Genomic DNA, 22,259 nt, shown 5'->3' on the forward strand with positions numbered 1-22,259 from the left:
CGTTTCTTATAACAAAGATATTTTACAAGAGCCACATCACGATGGTTTCAAGCAAAAAACTCTCAAGACCTTCACGGCCTTTTTGCTACAAGACAATTAACTTTATTCTTCACCTTTCTGGGTACAAAACGTCTCGCATCATAATCGAAGTGCAGTCACAAATCGCCAACTGCTAATCTTAAAGTAGGTATCGCTCCACCATATACGCCTGTGAATTTTGCAATATTTCTGATGGAGGACCCAGACAAAAACATCAGAATCACTAAACAAGCAGAACAAAATGTTGCTTGTGGCTTACACAAGTATTATATTTTAGTCAGCAATTTATTGTGCCATTCCACTTTATACAAAAAAACTAATGAATCATTACGGGGTTTTTTTTGAGGGGACAAATGTTTACTGAGAAAAAGATTTACATGTTCAAATATTACATTAACTTCTCTTTTTGGTAAACAATTAAATCCAGATTTGCTGAAAGTTCTGTTCTATAAAGCATACACTCACAGTTTTCCCTCTTCAGCCTTTGGGAGTTTCTTCATGTTTCTGTGTGCAGAAACTTCTGTTAGTCTCTGCAACTCCAAACCACTCAAGTAAAAACTGAAAGGTTTCCACACAACGTCTGAATCAATACCACATTGGTTCTCATCAATTGATTCTTGCTTTGCTCCGCCCATGGTAGCCAAAGTATCAGGCTCCGGTTGTCGGTCACTAATGACCTGCTCACCATCTGAAAGCAGCTGAATTCCTACAAATGTTATGTCAATAAGATGGATTTTTACAGCCAAACGTGCAGCATATGAATGTATTTGGGCAAATCAATGAGTCCTTGCGACGACGTGGTCGGTGTTTAAATGTGTAAGTGCGAGAGGATCAATAATCTACTCAATGGCAGTGGGGCTCCTTTGAGTGATAAGCAAAGTGATGAGAGCGACTTCTCGGTAAAAGCCTGGTCAATTCGTTTTCTATTTATACGACCGCCAGCTCAGAGGTGTTATTGTGCCTTTGGGTGGTCTCCCCAACCTGCCATCATTAAAGAAGGGATGGAAAAATAGATCTGGTACCAGATGAATTGGGAGAACATATTTTAAAGACAGAGTGGTTTAACAGAAAGGTCATAAAATATTATCAAGAAGTGAGTGTTGATGATGAAAGTGATAGAATTAGCTTTTGCCAAGTCTTTAGAGATTTGGTTATGTTTCGAATCAAGGTCGTTCCACTGAATTGCCCTATTTTTCTATGCGAACAGCAGTACTTATTAAAAAATGTTCTAAATAAGTAACTTTTTGTGGTCCTTCTCAATCTGCGAACACACTGATAATGAGCTCAAATTGGAGAGAATAGTGCTTATTGAGAAATGGCCTAGATCGCAGGAAGAATACAAAGGAGAGACATCGGGAACCAGAGTTTTTTTATTGATTCAAGATGAGCCTCTGGTTATTAATTTTTAAAGAATTTTGGTGGAATGTTTCTCACAAAGAGCCGCCAGCCTTCAACATTTCAAGGCCTTTGAGAGTTATTTACTCAGACTTCCAGTTTTTCATATGAATCCTACCTGCAGATTTCAGTTGCTTGAATTGGACCAAGACGATTAATTGATCTTAACCTGCACTTATGGCACTCAAGTCTCATAAAATGTCACATCTTTTATTTACGAGATAAACTTCTCTCTTTGTGAAGTCTTATGTTACAGAAGTGTTTCTCTTTTTTTTTTTTTTTTTAGTGAATACACCACACTTTCTGACTATAAAGGGAGTGGAAGTCAATGCTGGACAGACTGCATCTTTCCACTGCACTGTGAATGGACGCAAGAGAGACAACTTTCGCTTATGGCTACAGGTAAGAGATGAAGATGACATCATACGCTCACCGCTACAAGTAGATTATTTAGATTTCAAACTACTTAACCTACACATTTAAATCTCTAGTCTTGTAATTCAGGACGAGTTATATGTTTGAGTTGCTTTTGTAAAGCTTTGTTATGTCCAAGCCTGTTTTGACCAGCTCCAATGTCTTTATAAGATTATATGAGAGCAGCACTCAAAATATTATTTCCCTTCCTGCTTTGAACATTCTTTAAATATTTATTAAATAATCAGAGATGATGCCCTGATGCACATACGAGAAAACCACTGGAGTAATATAAGGTTGTGCATTTACCTTTAATAAAGGAATTACTGAGTTGATATGATGATTTGTCTTCAAATTCTCATCGAAATAATTAGAGCAGGCTGCTTTGTATCTTTGTATTTCCTACAGAATGTATAACTTTAGCTTAGCCAGGAGATCTCCAGTAACCCAACATTTCCAGATGAAGGAGGGTGAAAGCTAAATTACGTGATAAATTACCTGTCTTTTTTCCAGCTTTCTTGTTTCCTGCTTTTAGTCACAACTAGAATAAACCACAAAGATGTCGCAACAAATTGTAGAATATATATATATATATATATATATATATATATATATAGCTTTCTACATTTATTTGCTTTCCCTGAGTTCAACTCTGAAAACCACTTTCAGCCGTCTTTCCAAGGTAACCACTTCCAGAGTGAAAAGTGTTATTGTAAGTGTAACATCCGAGCAATGATGTGTGCTGTGTTAACTGATCAGAAAAAGGTTGGAACGTTGAGTTACTGACTGGCCAATGAAGCTGAAATTGTCTGATTCTAGTCAACAGTAGATTTCTCAGTGTATCTGTAAGAACATTTGTCCTGAATGATGCAGCTGGGGCCTCTGGTTGTGTGTTGGTGGGAAGTGCAGAATTTTGTTTTGGTTTTGGCCTAACCTGGGTCCAGACATTGATTTCCAAGCCTCACAGCCTCTTCTAGGATGAACTTTCAGATAACACAAGTTGCTTTTCTTACTTACTGCAGCATCATTCCAAAATAAAGCCTTTGCTGCTTTCTTTTGCCCCTGTGTGTTTGAGGTGCTGCAGCTGCAAGGCAGGGGATTACAGTTGTTTCAGTTCACCGCAGTACAGTCTTAACCTACATAGATGTCGACTCCATGTGGATACGGCATGCTATATCTGGCACGGAGCTGTGCAGCACTCTTGCGTTGACCTTGTTCTGAGCAGCAAAGGTAGTGCATCTGGCAAACATAACCCGAGCTGGCTGGGCTGTTAAGCACACTGTCACACGTGTGATCGGTGCGAGCGTGACGCCGAGTAAAGGTCCTCTGCCAGGTACTCCATCATTTTAACAAACACATCCTCATTAGCACAGGAGCTGGAAAACAAACATTAAGTGAAGTCCCCCGATGACAGTAATGAAGAAATATTTCTAATGAACAAATGTCCCCCATCTGCCTGCTGTGAGGGGTGACAGCTGGGGAGGAGCCCACTGTTAGTGTGTGTGTGCGTGCGTGTGTGTGTGTGTGCGTGGGTGCACTCCTGTGTGATAAATGTGCTCCTCTAATCAGCCAGCGATGGGAACGACAGGATGCAAACAGACGAGTTGACAACAAGTACGCCGAACTGGAGTTTCTAAAACACACACACTCACACACACAAGGTCAGGCCAATTTGCTTATTGAACCTTTCCATTCCCAAGTCTCAAATGTGTGTGTGTCTGTGTTCCAAACAGGGCATCGGTGGACGGGAGGCCCCGATGAAAGCCACTAAACCTTGGAACAACCGCCGCTTCATTGGCACTTTTGATGTGGAGAACACGACCAAGGGCGACTCGGGCCGCTACCGCTGCATTGTCCACTCAGACAAAGGTGTTGGAGTGTCCAATTATGGTGAACTAACCATAAAACGTGAGTGTTTGTCCAAAACACTGACTATTGTTGTTTAGTATTGTGGCAGCTGTCTCTCTAAAATGACGCATACGAAACAGCGTCATTGGATAGCAAAATCTAACTTTCAGGTGTTCTTGATAAGATGTAATAAGTCTTAGGCATGACGTAAAGCTTTCCATTGATGCTTGTAAAGAATATAGTGAATATTAAGATGACTCCTATGTGCAGGTTAATTAAAATGTTTAACCTTTATGATCTTTTCTCTCTTATCCAAGCTTTATGTAGCTGCAGACGGCCATCATATAAACAGAACAGTACATTTATTACTCTGAGAGGCCAGCTTGTTTTGAGAAAGTTGCTATAATTTGGGGTAACTAAGAGTTTGTTTCATCTAACTCTTAAAATGCTGCTGCTGGGCTGACGTGGGCAGGAATACAAAAGGTTTCTGGATATGAAAAGTCCCAAGTCCAAAGGCTGGAGTGGTTCCCGTCCCCATGACCTTCGTGGATGATAACAAAAGACAAATAGAAAATGCAGCATGTCTTTTAGTGAAAATGTCCTCTAATGCCACTCTGAAAACACAAGCTGTTTAGGCTGATTTGTTGTCTGCATGACTTTAATACTTCTCCTATAAAGGCTGCCCTTGACTGAATGTAATTCCACCTAAAAAGACCAGAAAGGCAGGAGGCAGCAGGGTTTACAGTAACCTCTCAGATATTTCACTCCTGCAGTCATTTGATATGAATTTATGGAGTCGTCTGAAGCTAAATCTTGCAAGGCCCCTCTTTCCTGCAGCCCTATAGCCCGGTAATGGCCCTCTATATTTCTTCACCTCAATTTTCTCCCTGGTGCTCTCAATTGAATTTACTGCCCGGATTTTTTTTTTATTCCTCAATTTTTTTTTGTCTCTGAGCTTTAAGTGATTGATAGGTTTAATCCTGCCCGTCCAGGATCGAGGTCTGTCAATCATGCGGGAATGGCCCAGCACAGACACAGCAAAGCGTAAAAAGAAGATAAAGTCTCCTTGCCTGAGTGTATCAGTGGGTTTCAGTGGCGTACTCAAAGAAAATTTACTGACACACCGGAGGCTCTCGGAATCACACTTGTGCATAAACACAGCAGCTAAATCACTTACACATCCCCACTAGACAGCAGTGGTTTTGCTGATCTCTGCTTTCAATCCATTACTTGATAAATACAAGGCAAACCTGTTAGGTGTAAAATTGTCGAGTCAGAAATATGTAAAACTCCCTCTCCTTGTTAATTCTTGTAATCCATCCCCATTTAAATTTAAATTCTATGCCAATTTCACATCTCAGTGACTTTGACTCATTCGAGGAGGATAAAAGACATTTTCACACTCTTAAGTGTCAGACATAAAATCTGATCTCTCCTCTTATTGTACAAGTCATAAAACAAGCAGGAGTGAGTTGTAAATCCTTCTTAAATGTGTGTTTCCCTGCGTCCAACGCTCATTTTTGGAGGGGTGACCGTGGAAGCGACTCTGTGGATTATGACCCCCGCTGCAGTCACACATCCCCGGCCCTCTGTGCCATACGCTGCCTTTTCCTTCAACAGAACGACGTTGAATGCTTGATTATCCCAGATAATCACGCCTGCGTTTCCTGCCAGCATTCTGTCCGATTTATGCACCCGTGCGTGCTGCGTGTATTTCCAGAGTGCTGTGCAGACCGGTCCCGGTGCAGGCCCGTCTTTCTGCCCGCTCGCCTCCGTTTTGATGAGATCTCCTGCAGAGCGGCCCATGGTTTTGAAAGGAGGATAATTACTGCCCCGGCTTGGAGCTGACTCCTTTTCTCTGCCCTGGTTGGAATCACCTGGAGCTCTTACTGAGCTCAGGCGTTGTATTCTGGGTCACGCTTTACGGCTCAAGGATGTGAAGGTTGCAGATGTGTCGGCACTAATGAGAATAGCCACCAAAGAAAACCATCTCTGTTCAGTTAGGCTAGCCCTTCATTTTCCTGTGACCACCTCTTCTTATATCAGGTGGCAGATCAATTCTTTACCATCCCAATTAGGAAAGTGTGCAACATAATGAGGATCTCTGGCATCTTAACAAGAGAGGCTCAGTGCATGTAATGGGAGAAACATAGGCGGATTCATAAACAGTGCATTCTAACTCATTTAACAACGGAGCTGAGTGGCAATGCTTGTTAATCCTTTCCAGTTAGTAGAAAGAAAATTTAGGTTGGGGGTTTGCACGTTCAAGTGTTTGAAGTATGTGCAGCTCTCAGATGATTAGTTGATTAATCAGCTTATAACAGACAATCCATAAATCCCACATGAAAAAGGAATAGTTTTTTTCTCTGTATGTACCAAAGCTGTTGGCACCACTGCTTGTTACTTTGTAGTTCTCCCTTTTATCAAGCAGACAGTATTCTGTCTTCTCCTGGAACATTTTGCAAGATTACAGCAGAGATTTGGATCTTTGACCTTTGACCAGGGTCCTCTATTATTCTCTGTTCTCTTTAGTTCACTGAATTTAGGTTTAGTGGCTGAGATTTTGTTTTGTGATGCTTTCCTGTGCATAGCTGACCATACGTTTTAGAGCATTTGCCAGTCAAAACTCCATTGATGACATTTTCGAGTAAAACGTATTTAGTAAAAAGTCTAGCACTGAGTTACTGATCAAATTATCAATCATTTCATATTTAAAAATTCAAATCAGATGAACTAAAATATAAAGTAAAATGGAAAGTTTGGTATTTCCAAGATGAAAATAGCAATAATTCATATAAGTAACAAAAAAAAAAGATCAGGCAAAATATAGATTTTTTTTTTTTCCAGATCAGCTTCTGCAGGTGTGTGTTTCAGTAGAGAAGTTACTCACTGTGGGTAGAGAATCCAGAAGTTGTACTCAAGTAAGAGTTGAAATACCTCACAATGAAATTATTCAAGTAAAAGTAAAAAGCACAGCTTAGCAAAAATACTCATAAAAGTACAAGTTACTCCAGTTAATGTAATTAAGTAAAATTTTTCTAGTTACACTTGTAAAACACTGAATTGTTGAATATTAAAAATATAGATAGTAATAAAATAATGGCAGTTATTGTTAGTTTAGGTTGACGTCGAGTTTTTCCCGGTGTAGTTGTGGGTGTGTGATGATGTCAGGGCGTGAGAATCTGCTGCGGCCAGCAGATGCTGTGGAAGGCCAAGACGCAGCTGTCGCCAGGCCGTTTGCCCGTCTGGACAAAATCATGACAGCAGCTGCTCTCAGACCATTGGGCACGTTTACCGCTGTCATCTGTGCACCGTCAACCACTTCCAGCGAGCGACTAGCTGGCTCTGAAGACCTTTCAGGGGCCCTGCTGCATGAAGCTCGAGCATTAGGAAGCGAGTTGCTAATGAAGTCTTCCAGAACTTGAGTGTTTTTCACTCTTGTAATCTGTTATTTGAGGCGCATCTGCTATGACTGAACAGAGGATTAGTGCACCTACAGGAATTATTTCATCAAAGTGAGAAGCTGTGGCTTTTGTGAATCAATATCTTCTTGTGGTTGTTACTGGACTAGGCCACTCTAACCCATGAATGTGCTTTGGTTCAAATCTATTCAGTGTAGTTCTGTCTGGGTGTTCAGGGTAACTGTCCTATTTAAATGTGAACTTTTGTCCTAGTCTGAAGTGCTCTGCAGTGAGATACTAAGCCTACATGACTTCTACAAAATTAACAAAGTAGTCTAGCTTTTGTAGAAAATGGATCTCTAAAGTATTGATCCAAAAAATGGAAACTGTGTTGTGTGACTTTCTTATTTAAAAAAATAATAAAATTTCCACATTTTTGGTAGTTATATTGTTTTCCTTTTTGAGCTTGGAATTTTATTTTGCTTGTCAACTGTGATCCTTGATCTTCATCGTGCTGTTTTGTTCACTGATGCGCACAAACCTTCTAAAAATGGGCTTTATTTAGCTTTGCCATGACCATGAAAGCCCCATTATAATTTTGCTGCTGAAGGTAATTGCAAAACTATTAAAATGGCTGAATTGAAATAAATTAATACACACTTGAGTGTTTTTAGCAAAAGGTTCAAAAACGTATTTTATTTCCACTTCCAAACGATGCACTACTTGGAAGTGTCACACAATTTTAAGTGGATTTCTGAGGAACTGGATGTAGTGGTTCTTATAAATCATTTCAATAATTTCTCGATAAACTAGTCATGATTGAGTCAGCAGCAAAACACCTTGGCCATTTGGTCTCCTGCATCATAACATGCTTTGCTTTCAGGAGCATGACGGCAAATGTTCCAGTAAAATCTGCCAAGTGAGTCATCGCACTCGCTTACTTGATCTAGAAATATGTTGTTTTCCTGATCCATCTTAATTGTTCCCTGAATTATGCTCTAATGTTTCTAAGTTATACTTGACCTCTATGTGACCCGTTGTTTTCTGTCGCTTAAATTGATCTAAATGTTTTTTTTGCCTAACTATGTTAAACCCCTTTTAAGACGTACCAGACCATGAAAGCACATCAGAACTCGCCAGTGTTTGAACTCAGATTTCAGGTCACTGTATTGTCTTGTCTGGCTCCAACATGGAGACCGATGTGCTGCATGGAACTGTAGAGGAAGACCATGGGGATTAACTGGTTCGCTTTAGGTGATGTTTGCAGGAAACACTGAAGGCTCGGATTAGCAGGAGTTTCCAGTCTTGACTCAGAGGTCCTGTGAGGAAACCATCTGCTAAAGAAGGACCTAAAATTATGGGTTTCTCATCCTATGAACAAAAATCTCAACTAATGCGGAGTTTCTGTTATTTTTGAGCTTTTTGTTGTTACCAACCAGGTGTTCAACTGTTAGCATTTGACAGTGCTAGATGCTAGGATTTCAGTGAATGCCTTTTTATTGGAAACGAAGGAAGCTGAACCCTTATTACATTAATATTGTCTCTCAGGAGATTTTATCAACAATCTTGTAAATGTTAGAGCCATATTCTCTTACCTGGCTACAGTGTATGAAAAAAAACTGAAATGCTAAAATCTTTATATCTATTCTAAGGTAGAAATAATTAGCCTGACATTTCAAGAAACCTCATTAAACTAGAAATGGCACAAGGTTTATCCAAGATTAGACAAATATTGGTGACATAAAAAAGAAAAGGTCACATTCAAGGTTGTCGGTGAGCTCCAACTTCTACAGAAAGCAAAGAAGTTCCTGTAAAGAATGTTTTTCTTTCAACAATCGAAATAGTCTCACTGGAGGTGAAGAGGGACAGTAAATTGATTCCTGTATGCCAATATTTTCACCATTACCTTTATTTGACAACAGTAAAATAGACATAGTAAAAATGCTTCTAATATTTCACCACAGAGAAGTGTTCTCTTTTAATTGCATACTTCTCGACCACTGTGTGAGGGTCTTTCATTTTGTGAGCTTGCACAGCTAAGTTTGCAAAACATGGATTGTTGCAACACTTGAGTCTGACACTGACCTATAGTTGGCGTGTAATGAATAAATATTGCAAAGATATAGCCACATGTTTGCTTTTCCATCCATAAACATTCTACAGATAAAGTTTTTTTTATTTTAAACTGTTGCAATCTAAACCTTCGAGACTTGACTGAGAGTCGAGGTCAAGGACTGGAGCCTCATCAACGATTTTTATCTCTTGCATATGATGTGAAAACAAGCCAACATATAAACCACAGACTGCTGATTGTGTGTATGTGTTTTATGTATTAAGTACATTTGCTCAGTCTGGGCTATGAATGGTTCATAACATATTTGCCAAGTTCACCTGTGGCTGCATAATGATAAACAGACAAATGTCTCCTAAACTAAACTACAGCGATCAACTCAGGTTGTTTAAGAATAACCTGAGTTGATCGAGTCTTAAATGCAAATTTAGCACATGGTTTTCTATTAGGTTTTTACTTTTATGGGTAGGAGAGAGAAAAAAGCTTCCAGACTGTATGCAGAGCATTATAATGTAGGGAAAAGACCATTTTAACACAGAGATTAATGGGTATTAGCAAAGTCATTGAAAGAAACATCAGGCTCTTCTCAATAAGAGCACTTCCTGTTTAATTAATTATAAACAGGCATAAACAAGTGGTTAACCAGTCCTGGGATTCCTCTTTCATTATAAATACACAAATATCACTCTTATTTACTGTTAAAACATGTAAATATTTGGGTTCGGGGTGAACATTTTAGACTAGCTCTTGAAAGATTTGAAATATAACTTAAACTTTGGGTGATTTATTTGATGTTTGACCTGGATTTGTGTTTCTTTCTAACTTGGACTTTGGGTGAAAAATATTAATTAACCATTTGACTTAAACATGAGTTAGACCTGTTCCCAAAAGACTTGATACTTACCTGAGAGTAGAAGACCATCGGTTTGACTTGAAAGTTAAACATTAATATTTCTCTTTGACAGTTCTCCAGCCTTTCACCAAAGGGTGAGCCTGAAGTCTTCTGGCAATAAGTCTGAGATATTAGAGTTGGCTTGATTTGGACTTCTCCTTTAAATAGGTTTAGCACGGATGCAATGTGGTGACTAAAAGCTACATACAGGAAGCCCCTCTAACGCCTGCCAGCTTAGAGTGAGGAGTGTCTCAGGATTTAACCCGAAATGTAACGACCACTAGCTATTAGACGCTAAGGTGTCCTAACGTTTTCTGCCTCCAGAAAATACATTTTGTTTTTATCTTTTTATTAAGCAAACTGGGTTTATGTTTTGTGACTTACGTGCAATTAAAGTACTTTCTTTTCCAAAGATAAATAGATGACACTGATTTTACTTTGTTCAGGATGACTGTACTTCGGTAAGCACTAAAAATGCATATAGTTGTATTCCACTGTATCATAATAATCTGTTAGATATTAATGTGTAATGTAACTCCTTTTGAAAGGTAAAAGCAAGCAAAATCCTTATCGTAGGTTAGCCTTTGCTACATGTATGCAGACTTCAGAAAAGCAATTGTTACTTTTCATCCATCCATCCATCCATTATCTGAACACCCTTCTTCCCTAATGGGGTCGGGAGGGTTGCTGGTTCCTCTCCAGCTGCGTCCCGGGCGAGAGGCGGGGTTCACCCTGGACAGGTCGCCAGTCTGTCGCAGGGCAACACAAAGACATACAAGACAAACAACACACTCACACACACACTCACACCTAGGGAGAATTTAGAGAAACCAATTAACCTGACAGTCATGTTTTTGGACTGTGGGAGGAAGCCGGAGAACCCGGAGAGAACCCACCATGCACAGGGAGAACATGCAAACTCCATGCAGAAAGATCCCCGGCCGGGAATCGAACCCAGGACCTTCTTGCTGCAAGACAACAGCTCTACCAACTGCGCCACTGTGCAGCCCCTAATTACTTTTCACTCTGTCAAAAAGACACTTGAATTTGTGTTTTCCACGTTCTCATCAGTCCATTTAAACAGAATTACAAAATTCCCCCACAGATGAGAGATTAAAGCAGCTCCTGAATTGATGGGAGAAGAAGCACGTACAATCGTCCACTGCCTGCGCTCTTTGAATAGGAGTGTTCTGATTGGGATCAATAAATTGTTCAATAGGAACAGAATCCACCAAGGTCTGACTAGCTTTGAACTAGTCTGACTAGTTTTTAAAGTTGCCATTTCTTGCTGTGGTTGAGATATTCTATTCATAAAGATGAAAATATTGATTTGGGTTTGTTAAATACTTTGATTATTGAGGAAAAAACAGAAAATATTCTTTGTCAGCTTTAACTGAATGTCGATCTGGTTGTTTAAAAGAAGACATTGAATTTGTTCATCTTGTTTTCTTGCAAGTTTTTATCCAGCATTTTCTGCAAATGCCTATGCTGTTCACAAAAAGCAGAAAATACATTATTATGTTTTACAGTAGCACATTTTCCTGCTGCTAAACTTTTGATAGTCTAAGATGGTTAAACTTTTTCGACCCGTAGAGCCTCCGGTGCCTATCGCCCCACCCCAGCTGACTGCTGTTGGAGCCACCTACCTTTGGATCCAGCTGAATGCGAACTCCATCAACGGAGACGGTCCAATCATCGACAGGCAGGTGGAGTACCGCACCGTGTCGGGAACCATGTACGACCTGCAGCCCGTAGACAAGACCACGCACAAGATTGGCCACCTGGACCCAGACACCGAGTACGAGATCAGCGTTTTGCTGACCAGGCCGCTGGAGGGCGGCACCGGAGCTCCCGGACCTCCTCTGAGGGCCAGGACCAAATGTGCAGGTAGAAACCCAACACTTACACTTAAACAGCTGCTGATGTGGATGAAAAATACAACACATGTGTAAGGATGTGTGTTGATCTTTTCTACTCAGCTGGAAATATAAGAGCTATGAGTTTTTATGAGATAAAAATGGAAATCAAGGACACTTAAATTGAATGCATCAAATATAAACATGAAGTGTTTAACATGTAGGCCAAAAATATTTAATCCTGTTCTTATCTGACCAGATGCTTGCTGTGGCTCACACATAACTATTGGAAAACTGCAAACTGGATTCATAATGGCTTTTTTTTTTTTTTACCCAGTGCATAAATATATTCTATATTTTAAAAAGAAGGACAATGCCTGACCTCAAAATTTACTTTTATTTTAGACACTAATTCAGCTCCATAGAAGTCTGGGGTCAGACTTCTATGGACTATAGAGCGCACCTCACTATAAGCCGCATCCACAAATTTTTTTAACAAACTGTAAAGGTAAATGTATAAGCCACTGGTATCTCCGTTGCGCTCGGTTTTCCACAAGGGCGCAGCGGAGAGCTGCGTCCTTAATAAATCTGCTATTAAAGACGCAGCCCTGCACCTCCAACGCCGAACCATGGATTCGTTCACGCCAAGCCAGCAGCTATCGATCTGTACTGCCAGATTGATGGTCCTCAACTTAAAAGCTGCTTCATATGAGCTTCTTATTGCAGTTTCCATGATGAGGGTTTGACTTTGAAAACATTTCTCTGTGGTGCCTGCTGCTAGCAGGTGCTAGTTCTAAATTAAAATCAACGCTTTCTTCTTTGACTTCCAAGTTTAACTTCTATGATTCACTTCCTGCTAAAGAGCCCCCTGGTGGGTGAAGAAAATCCACAGAAAAGCTGCACCGGACTATAAACCGCATGGTTCAAAGCCTGGGAAAAAAGTAGCAGCTTATAGTCCGAAAAATACGGTACTCTTATCTTATCTTATCTTATCTTATCTTATCTTATCTTATCTTATCTTATCTTATCTTATCTTATCTTATCTTATCTTTGTATTTATCTCTATATAATTTCTCAAAAACAAATCAGTGTCATGTAATTGACACTTATTGTCAATGGACTAATTTATTGGTGGATTTGCTTATTGGCACCTAGATTAATGATTTGTGGTGAATTCATGTTGTGATAGAAACCATCCATTGACAGCCAATCATTACTCCAAACATTCACAAGTTGTAGAATCCAGAAATCAAAGCGGGTTTTTCAGACCCAAACCGATCATTGCAGATCCAAACTAGAACATTCTCACCACCTTCAGGCTTTTTAACGTACACAAGTATTTTTTCTTTACCAGTCTCGGTTTGGTTGTAGGAACATAAAAGTTGAAACTAACAGCTGCAACCGTTTCCTGTGATGAATTTTACAACCTCTTGGAAATTTCTTTTTGCATCACTCTAACCTCAGGCGGAGTTTTCAAAGGCAGCAGTTATAAAAAATATTGACTAGTGACATCTATGTTTGATGGTGTTTTTCAGAAATGCCAATATGAAAGCAAAGAAGCTACAAGGTTCTGCAGGTGGTGCAACTCGTAACAATCCAGGGCTCAGTGCAGTTTAGTACGTGCACCTGTGTTGTGATGTGCTTTACTCACTAAAATTAGAGAAGAAGACTCTCATTATAGATGTTCACTGGATATCTGCACTATATTTGAGTTATTGAAGTGTGAAATTAACAAAAGCTGCATATCTGATGTTTAATTTCACTAATTATTTTCTGCATGAATTAAAACAAATTGAAAACTTTTTATTCAACTCATTTGTTTTTTTTTGTTTGTTTATTTGTTTTTGCAGCAGGTCATGACGCTGCCTGTTTTCTCATTTAGTTTGCCTGTTTAATGTGAAATTTAAAGTTTTACAACCTACAGAGTTGGATCTCAGAGTTTCTTCTTTATTTTATGTCCTTTTCTCTATGACTGTCAAGATTTGTCATTTTTTGTTCTCTTTCAAATAATTCTAAAAGAAAATCACAAAAGACTTAGTTAAATCCTTAAATACATTTTTTAATCTTTTTTTTTTCAATTTATTTGCTAAAGTAAATTTTCTGTAACATCGAGTCGGTTTATTTGTCACTACCTTGTGTTGCAAATCTCTGTCCATGTCCTTCTTGAAAATGGGATCTGGATCTCATTGGGTTTTACCTGGTTAAGTAAAAGAAATAACACAAATAAATAAATGGTTTTAAAAGAAAAATCCCAAAAAGCATATCCATCAACAAAACTCCATTCCAAAATGCTGAGCCAGGTTTTCTCCTTCCCTCTAAGCACCGTCAGCTATTTGAAATCCTTATGAAGCAACATAGAATAATATCATGATCACGTATGAAGCACATTGGCAACTCAGATTTTGCATCACTATGTTGCTGCTGTGCTGTGGGGAGTCAAACTCAAACATGTGCGAAGATGTCTGATGGTTTTGAACCAGCTGTCCTTCCCACAACATTAACCAGCTAAATTCCCCTGCTGGATTCGGATGCCAACTTGTGAGACAAAACAAACGGAGGATCAGCAATTTCCTTCACCTAATACTGTTTGGTGTCCAGAGAAATGCTGATGAGAAGGAGAATTTTCTCCCCTCATACCCTCCTTCCCACTGTGAAGGTCATGAGCTCATACATTTTTAGTTTGGTTGATAGCGATGAATGAAGCTACCTGCTCTGCCCTCTGAGCTGGGCCGCCTCGTCGCTGGGGGTCCTGCCCCTGCCACCCTGCCGGTCACAGTCAGGGAGATTGATGGCCCTGCCTCCTGAAGTGTGTTTGAGGAAGCAGCTCTTGATCTTGTCCGGGTCTCTGCCGGTCTTTGCCTCTGACAGGCCGGGCCTCAGCGGCGCTCCTAATTGAACGGTTAAGACTCGCCAGGCTGTGCGATACATCACCGTTGATGTGGACAGACCCAGAGACTCGCTTCCCCCCCGCCACTTCCTCTCCCTGTGCTGCTGTCTGCAGGCGCTAATGAAAATCCGTGGCTACTTTAGAGCGCTGTCTCCCACATAATTATTCATAGTGGCGCTTTGGTTACTTCACAATATGAGCAATGTTTCTGATGACAAAGGATGTTTTAATTCAATCTTCTGCAAAATGGAGAATGTATAATGCAAGGACGCCTCCGACTGTTGAGAGGCAGGAGGGAAAGAAAGGGGTACCCTTGAAAGGTTTTCTTTCCCATGAAGCTTTTCCATTACTGCGTCAGTGAGCAACAAAGAATGTTATATCCAAGGCTCTGTGATTGCTTCGGGGGTTATTTGTGACTTTCAAGGGTTTTCAGAATGATTCCAGCATTTTATTTTGCTTATCTGTTTGTCTTTTGTCTGTTCATATTTAAATTTATAAGCCGAGGACATATCATTTTCACCTCTTACTGCTTCACTGACCAATGATTTTTTTTTTTTGTTGTTGTGCTAGCAGCAGATTTTTAGGTGCCTCGAACCCCAGCCTTCGTTCTTGTGAAAGTGTTGTTTACCATTTGAGAGTCCTTGATAACTCTGTAAGTGTTGCTTGAAGGAAGACACAGTTTTATCAGGTTGTGCCCCAGGATCACAGCATGGTGCTCTGAATTTCAGCAACATTATTGCCAGAGCATCTCACATAAAGGGATCATTTCCAACCCACACAGGGAAAACAGATAACCATACCTTAAACAGCCGCGGTTCTGAAGTCTGAGCTGCAAGTTGAGATCTGTGTGGGGGGAAAGATATGCCACGTCTTCAGTTTAAAATCCATTTTGAATCTGTGATAAAAGCAAAATTCATATTGTAACTTTAAAATTGCTGGCTTCAGTGTAACTTATCTGGGTTTTCTAAGATATATTTTCATCAAACAGAAAATTTCAAAAGAAATTGTGTAACTTCTGTTTTAAGGACAAAATGCTGCAGCTTAATTTGGAAAATGCATGGTAATGCTAGTATGTTTAGCTAGCAGAGGCAGCTGGCTAACCATAATCTACTCAAACTTTAAGTTTGTGCTCACATTAGCTACTATGCTATTATCACCCAATCAATTAATTGCATATTGGTCTTATAAATTATTAAGTAAGACATAGTGTTGTGCTAACAGTATGTTCTATTCTGTTGTTGCAAATATGCTAACGATGAGAAAGAAAACATTGCTCCTCATCTTGTTGCATCATCCCAAAAGTAAAGCATGTGGTGGTGGCACCATCATGCTGCAGGGAATACTTTACTTTACAGCACAGGGGAGCTGGGTAGAGTTAGTGGAAAGAACGATGAAAGACAAAACCTCATAGGGACCGCAGAAGAACTGAAGTTCACCTCTGAAGAGTTCAATGATCCCAAATATACATCCAGAAATATGCAGTGCTTTATTTGAAATTATATTTATATGCTTGAAAGGTCAAGACAAAGTTCTGACCAAAATCTGATTGAGAATGTGTGAAAATATCTAAAAATAAATCTTCAGTAAAAGGTGGTCCTATAAAGTATTTAGTGAGGAATTTCATTGAGAATGAGCCAAACCTTTTATTACTTACCTTCCACTACCTTAATTATGCCATCCATAATGTTTTTTTTAAAAAATACATCGAAGTTTGTTGCTGTAACGTGACTGGTTTGCACATGCTCTGTTGTTTTCTACACAGAACTTATTACGATGCTGAGCGATCATTTGCACCTCTAGAAGGACAGCCTGTCACAGTCTGTCCTATGTCTCATCCTCAACCTTTTGGCCCCTGCCTTCCCGTTGGCACTCGTGTGCTTAAAAAATGGCAATACACGATGTCCATACTGGGTCCAAACACCTGCTCAGACTCCAACACCGGCCAACTGCACATCTCCATTTATAAGTTCTCTCCATCTGTGCCCCTGGCAACTCGTGGGAGTAGTCTCATCTGTTTGTTTTCACTTTGCCACTCTGCTGCACTGAGTGCTATTAAACACAGGGGAATCAGCATTAATCAGGGATCATCCCTCTGTTAAACACTTATGTATGACAGTGGAGAATGGGGAGGAGCTGCACAATTTCTTTCCCAGCGCCGTGGTTGATTATTTACATTTTAGTTTCCTGGTTAATTAGTGATAGCTGCTTTGATTCAGATAAGAATGGAATCTCTTTCTGGCAACGTAAAGATTGCAGAAGAAGCTCAGTTTCCCAAGTGAGATTATTTTGGAGAGCATGAGCTGCATGGAATAAATAACAAAAGCTTGTCCTCTACATGTCAGAATTATTCACAGAGGTTTTTATTTTTTACTACTTTTATCACCTGTGCCTTGACCCATGCAGCAAGTGAATTACATTGAAACGTCGTTGTTACATGAGTTAGGGGTTTAATAAGAATTATATGAGCTGTGCAGTTAAATGCCTTCTAGTTAGATTTCTGTGATTTTACCTACTCACAGATTTTTGTTTGATATTTTTATTTGTTTTCGTCATCGCAGTAGAGAAAATCAGACTAAATAGAAAATCTAGTTTTTAATTTATGATTTTATTTATTAACTAAAGACATTTTTAAAACCTCTTTGGCCATTCGTGGAAATAATAAGTGATCCCTTTCCTAATTCTGAATGAAATAGGATTGACCACATTTTGGAAAATCATGGTTAAATTTGTCAGATTACCCCATCACTGTTGACAAATCATGAAATCACTTAAATAGTCCATTTTTGACAACATAAAGTAGAGTAAATTATCTCAAAAAGCAAAATATCATCCCCCGATCTGAAGAAATTCCACTGCATATGACGAAGAATTCAACATGCATCAGTCTGGAACGTGTTATAAAGTGGTTTCTAAACTCCTGCAAACCATAGTGAGAGTAATGGAACATTCCCACAAATCAGCAGCCTACCAAAATCACTACAAGACTACGTCAGCATTTCACAAAAGAACCCAGAAGGACAGCTAAATATGTACAGGCCTCCTTTTTGTACTCGGCTAAGAACGGGGTTGAAGATTTAGCATTGTGTAAAATATGCAAAAAAAAAATGTCATTCATAAAGGAGTTGCAAGTTTAAAACCTCCGTTGACCCAAAACAACACAAATGTGTGTCTCACAGATGTCAAAGAAGTCCTAAGATTTTTAGGAAAGTATTCTAAATGAAGAGTCTTGTTACACCAAATGTAAAACTAACACAGAATTTCACACTAATTTCACTGTAATTGATCAAACTGGATCGTCAGCTCTGCTCTCTCGTGTAAAAAAGAAAAATCCTAAAGATAAATTTCTGGCCATCAGTTGTGATGTTAGCCTTAAGTGAACTTGGGAGATGAAGCAGGACAATGACTCACAGCAGACAAGAGTCCTCCACTGAAGGCTGTAAAAGCAAAGACCAGACGTATATCTTGTTGATTTGCTGTATCTGAAATCAAATAATTCTGAGAAGAAAAGTGGGAGAGCTGACGGAGAAGCTAACGTTCCTGCCTATTGAAACTTGTTTGATATCTTCTCAAACTTGCTTTCTATCAAAAAAGCAGAACCAGCAGAAAACTGTAAAAATGTAAATACCTTTTTACTGAAGATATACCAATAAAACAGACTTTCTATTTAAAACCTTAAAACCCTAAAAATTCATGCCTGCCAGAAAGACTCGTTTACATTGATGCTTTTCCTATTTTACATTGTTCAACTGCCAGAGAGGTCTTTTAAAACTGCAGTCTGCAGAAAAAATAACTTCTTTTCGATATATACTTACTATGTCAAGAACCCATTTGAAAGCGCAGAAGATTTAATGACTTGACGTGAGAACAGTTAGAGCTCTGCACCAGGTTATATAAAGCAGCTGCAAGTTTTCACCTCACATCTCAACAATTTGTGGCAAATTCGCAGGTTAAATTTAACCTTTGTTGAACACTAAAGCTCTGCCGAGCGAACTGAATGGTGTAACTCTTTTTTTTTTTTTTTTCAAGTTAAGTCATTGGTCAAAAGGCAGTTATTTCATATCTAACTCCACGAGGTTGTAGTTTTCAGCTAAAGTTACCATGGTGATACATACACCGTAGTCCAGGGGTGGGCACTCCTGGTCCTGGAGGGCCGGTGTCCTGCAACTCTTAGATGTCTCCCTGGTCCAACATCTAAATCTGAATCTAACAACTGAATCACCTCCTAAGTGCAGTCAGGTTCTCCAGAGTCCTGATAATGACCTTATTATTTGACTCAGGTGTGTTAAAGTAGAGACAGATCTAAAAGTTGCAGGAGACCGGACCTCCAGGACTAGGAGTGCCCACCCCTGCCTTAGTCAGAGGTAACTGAAAACCCAGAGTTGAACCTTAAGTTATCTTCCTAACCTTGTTTTGTAGGGCCTTTTCATTCTGTGACCTTTTCTGTATAATGGAGAGAATCTATTTTATGAATAAGATAAAAATCTTTTCATTGATGCAGAAGGGGTTCCATTAAGCTCAAGGACTTAAATATCATTTCTATAAATTTTTAGTCAATGTAAAAGAAAACATAGTAATAAAAAACCCACAAATGGTCCATTGATCTTACAGTCCACCTAAGTTATTATTCTACTTTATGTACCCTGATTATAAATAATTGTGTTTTGAGGCTTCTCTTTACTAAATCTGCCTCTTGACGAAATGATGTATTAAAAACTCTTACCCATGCCTAAATCACCATAATGGTCTTCTTATGACCAAAAAGAGCAGTGACTATAACACTGGGTTACAACAACATATTTTTTGGGAATATTTTGCACCGCTGAACCCAAAAATGGCATCCATTTTTCTCAATCAGGTCCGGTTCTTATTTTAAATTGATTTACAGAAATCTGATCTTCTGACTAAATTAACTACATTTTTGTGACATTATTAGTTCATTTCCATTAATATTTCTCGTCCAAAAGAAGTTTTAGGAGAAAAAAAAAGTTTTCTAACAGAGTGTATTAATTAAATGTTACAAATCTGGATTTCTTAAATTGAATATTAAACACTGATAAGGGTAAGTACATGTAAATCAAACATTACGTCTTCATCTCTCATTGTTCCCAGATTATGAGGAAACCAATGCATATGTGACAGCAAGTAAGGCTTTTTGATGCTCATGTTGTATCCACAGTTCAGAAAGTTGACCTTATTGAGCAAAACCAATGGGATTTTTGGATTCAGCACAACAAAATTACCCTAAAACACTTGAACAACCCCTGACAATTTATTTTTATTTTTTTGCCTGTTGACCAATGTAATCCAGGCTCAGTTTGGATCTACAAGCGCTGAATCCACTGTAAAAAAGAAACTACTTACAACTTTTCAAACTTGGTGTCATGTTCTTTACTTAGATCTCCAGAGTACCAGGAGGAGTTAGAATCAATGATCACAAGTAAAGGTAGAAAATGAAAGCGATGGTCTTTCCCTTAATGCTTTAATTTTTAGGTTCATCATGCTTTATGTTGACCAGCCTATACAATATCTACAATAGCGCACACTAGTCTGCATGTTCATTTTAATTCAGCTTGTGTTCAAGATCCTAATAGCCCACAACTCAGAAAGATCCACTCACCTCCAAACAAGATAGAAGAATTTCCCATTTCTGAACAAAACCTTGATTTTCTGTAAGGAGTGACAAACTGATCATCTTCATCTTGACTTCTGAAGCTTTTGCACATCTGAAGTGCTGGTTTCCTTGACATCTAATTTTATGAAAGTTACTCATTTGTAAATAAGTTGACTGAGTACATAAATTTCTCTGGCTGTACGGGGAAAAGTAATTGTTTTCCCGGCATACTCTTCATTAACACCATTTTTGGCTTCAGCGGTGAACGAAAAGCCACTTCACCTTACCATCTCAGATAACACTGGCCTGTCATTCACAATAGCTGCTAGTCATGTGACCAGTGGGGTTTTAAAAATTGTCTGTTGCAAGGTGAATGAGAAGCCTTGGTTTGAGCCCCATTGAATTTGTGTTCTTTTGTCAGTCAGAGAAAACAAGGTAGATTGAGTTTGTGGAGTGCAGGAAGGTTAGAGAGAACCACAATAAAAGTCTTTTTATCACAGCCAGACCAAAGTAGAATGGTGAATTGTGTTCTATGATATTGGCTCGGCAAAAGACAAATTGTGTTCTTCTCAAGGACATGGCTTCAAACAACTGCTGTTGAACAGAATTGAAAAGGCGACTGTGAGAAATTCTGCATTTATAGTGGTTTCATTATAATTATTTCCCTCACCTCCATCACTCCATCTATATATTCCCCTAACGGCAGAGAAGTGAGACTTTGAGAACATATCAGCTCCTATGATGCCCTGGTGACATCCACATAAACCTTTTGTTTTATTATTCACGAGCTTCTTTTTCAGCTCCTCATAAGCAATTATCATTGAGGTTTTTTGTAATGTCAACCCTTGCGCTCCAATTGGGTAATAAACAACAACTTTGCTCCATCCTTTCTTTCAGATGTTTTTTAAATTTGAACTGAAATTCGTCTCGAGGTCTTTAAGCGATTTCTATTCTCTATGTTTAATTATTCATGGCCTATCTGCTGTAATTTTTGTCACAGATTTTCTTCATCCTTTTGCTGAATTATAGATGTCCAATTCCTTTTCCCAGGCATCCAACAAGCACTCATTCAGTCTGGTTGAATAACTCCAGCTCTTGAACATTTCCTTGTCTACTTCTCGATAAAAAGACATGACTGTCAGAAAAAATGGCAGGATTTATTCCCCCCACCTAGATGGCACGATCTCGGACCTCATATATCCTCCGAGTAGGAGGCTCGGAAAATGCAGCAACCATTTCACAAAGTCAAGAGCCTTGCTTTGATTTACACTGTGGGTAACACCCCAAGTTGAGGATGACACACAGAGGTTTTTGCCGACAAATGATAACGGCGCACGAGCCATCTGCGGCGTGCTGAAGTTGAAGAATCACCTCGGTAACCTCCCGCTGGTCCTGTTGAGATTGTGTCGCCATCTGTAAATGAGGAGTTGTGCTCTTCCTGTTGAAAGCTCAGAACGACGGCCCATTTCCCTCAGGAAGCTTAACACAAACAAAAAAAAGGCCAGGTCTCCGTGTACAGATGGTGTGTGGCCATGTTTTATGACAGATTGTGAAACAGAACAAGGCACAGTCTACCTGTCCCGCTGATCCCAGTTAGCACACAGCATATCGGCGGAAGCCAAATGCACTATTGATTTCACCAGCTCCTCAACCGGTTGTTCAACTCTTTTTCTTTGTTTAGAGAATTCATACTCTCGATTCCCCTTTAGAGACACCTGGTAGGTTTATTTGTATCCTCATAACTGGACAGAGGTGGAAAGGGTTTGAAATAGATATTTTTAGCCATTCAATATAACAAGCCTTTTATTGCATAAAGAACCTCGGCTGCTGTTGAAAACTCAACCA

General features: G+C 39.3%; 1 protein-coding gene across 7 annotated transcripts in view; it reads left to right on the forward strand.

Moving 5' to 3' along the window:
• The window catches only part of LOC122840863 (receptor-type tyrosine-protein phosphatase mu-like), a 205,059-nt gene that overhangs the window by 65,782 nt on the left and 117,018 nt on the right, over positions 1–22,259 (forward strand). For all 7 annotated transcript variants that reach the window (XM_044133617.1, XM_044133618.1, XM_044133619.1 and 4 more), the window contains exons 6-8: positions 1,721–1,836; positions 3,582–3,756; positions 11,654–11,947. In XM_044133617.1, the coding sequence (XP_043989552.1) occupies positions 1,721–1,836; positions 3,582–3,756; positions 11,654–11,947 (585 nt within the window). The remainder of the gene's footprint in view (positions 1–1,720; positions 1,837–3,581; positions 3,757–11,653; positions 11,948–22,259) is intronic.

The sequence above is a fragment of the Gambusia affinis genome, linkage group LG12 (genome assembly GCF_019740435.1).
Source record: "Gambusia affinis linkage group LG12, SWU_Gaff_1.0, whole genome shotgun sequence".
Taxonomy (NCBI): domain Eukaryota; kingdom Metazoa; phylum Chordata; class Actinopteri; order Cyprinodontiformes; family Poeciliidae; genus Gambusia; species Gambusia affinis.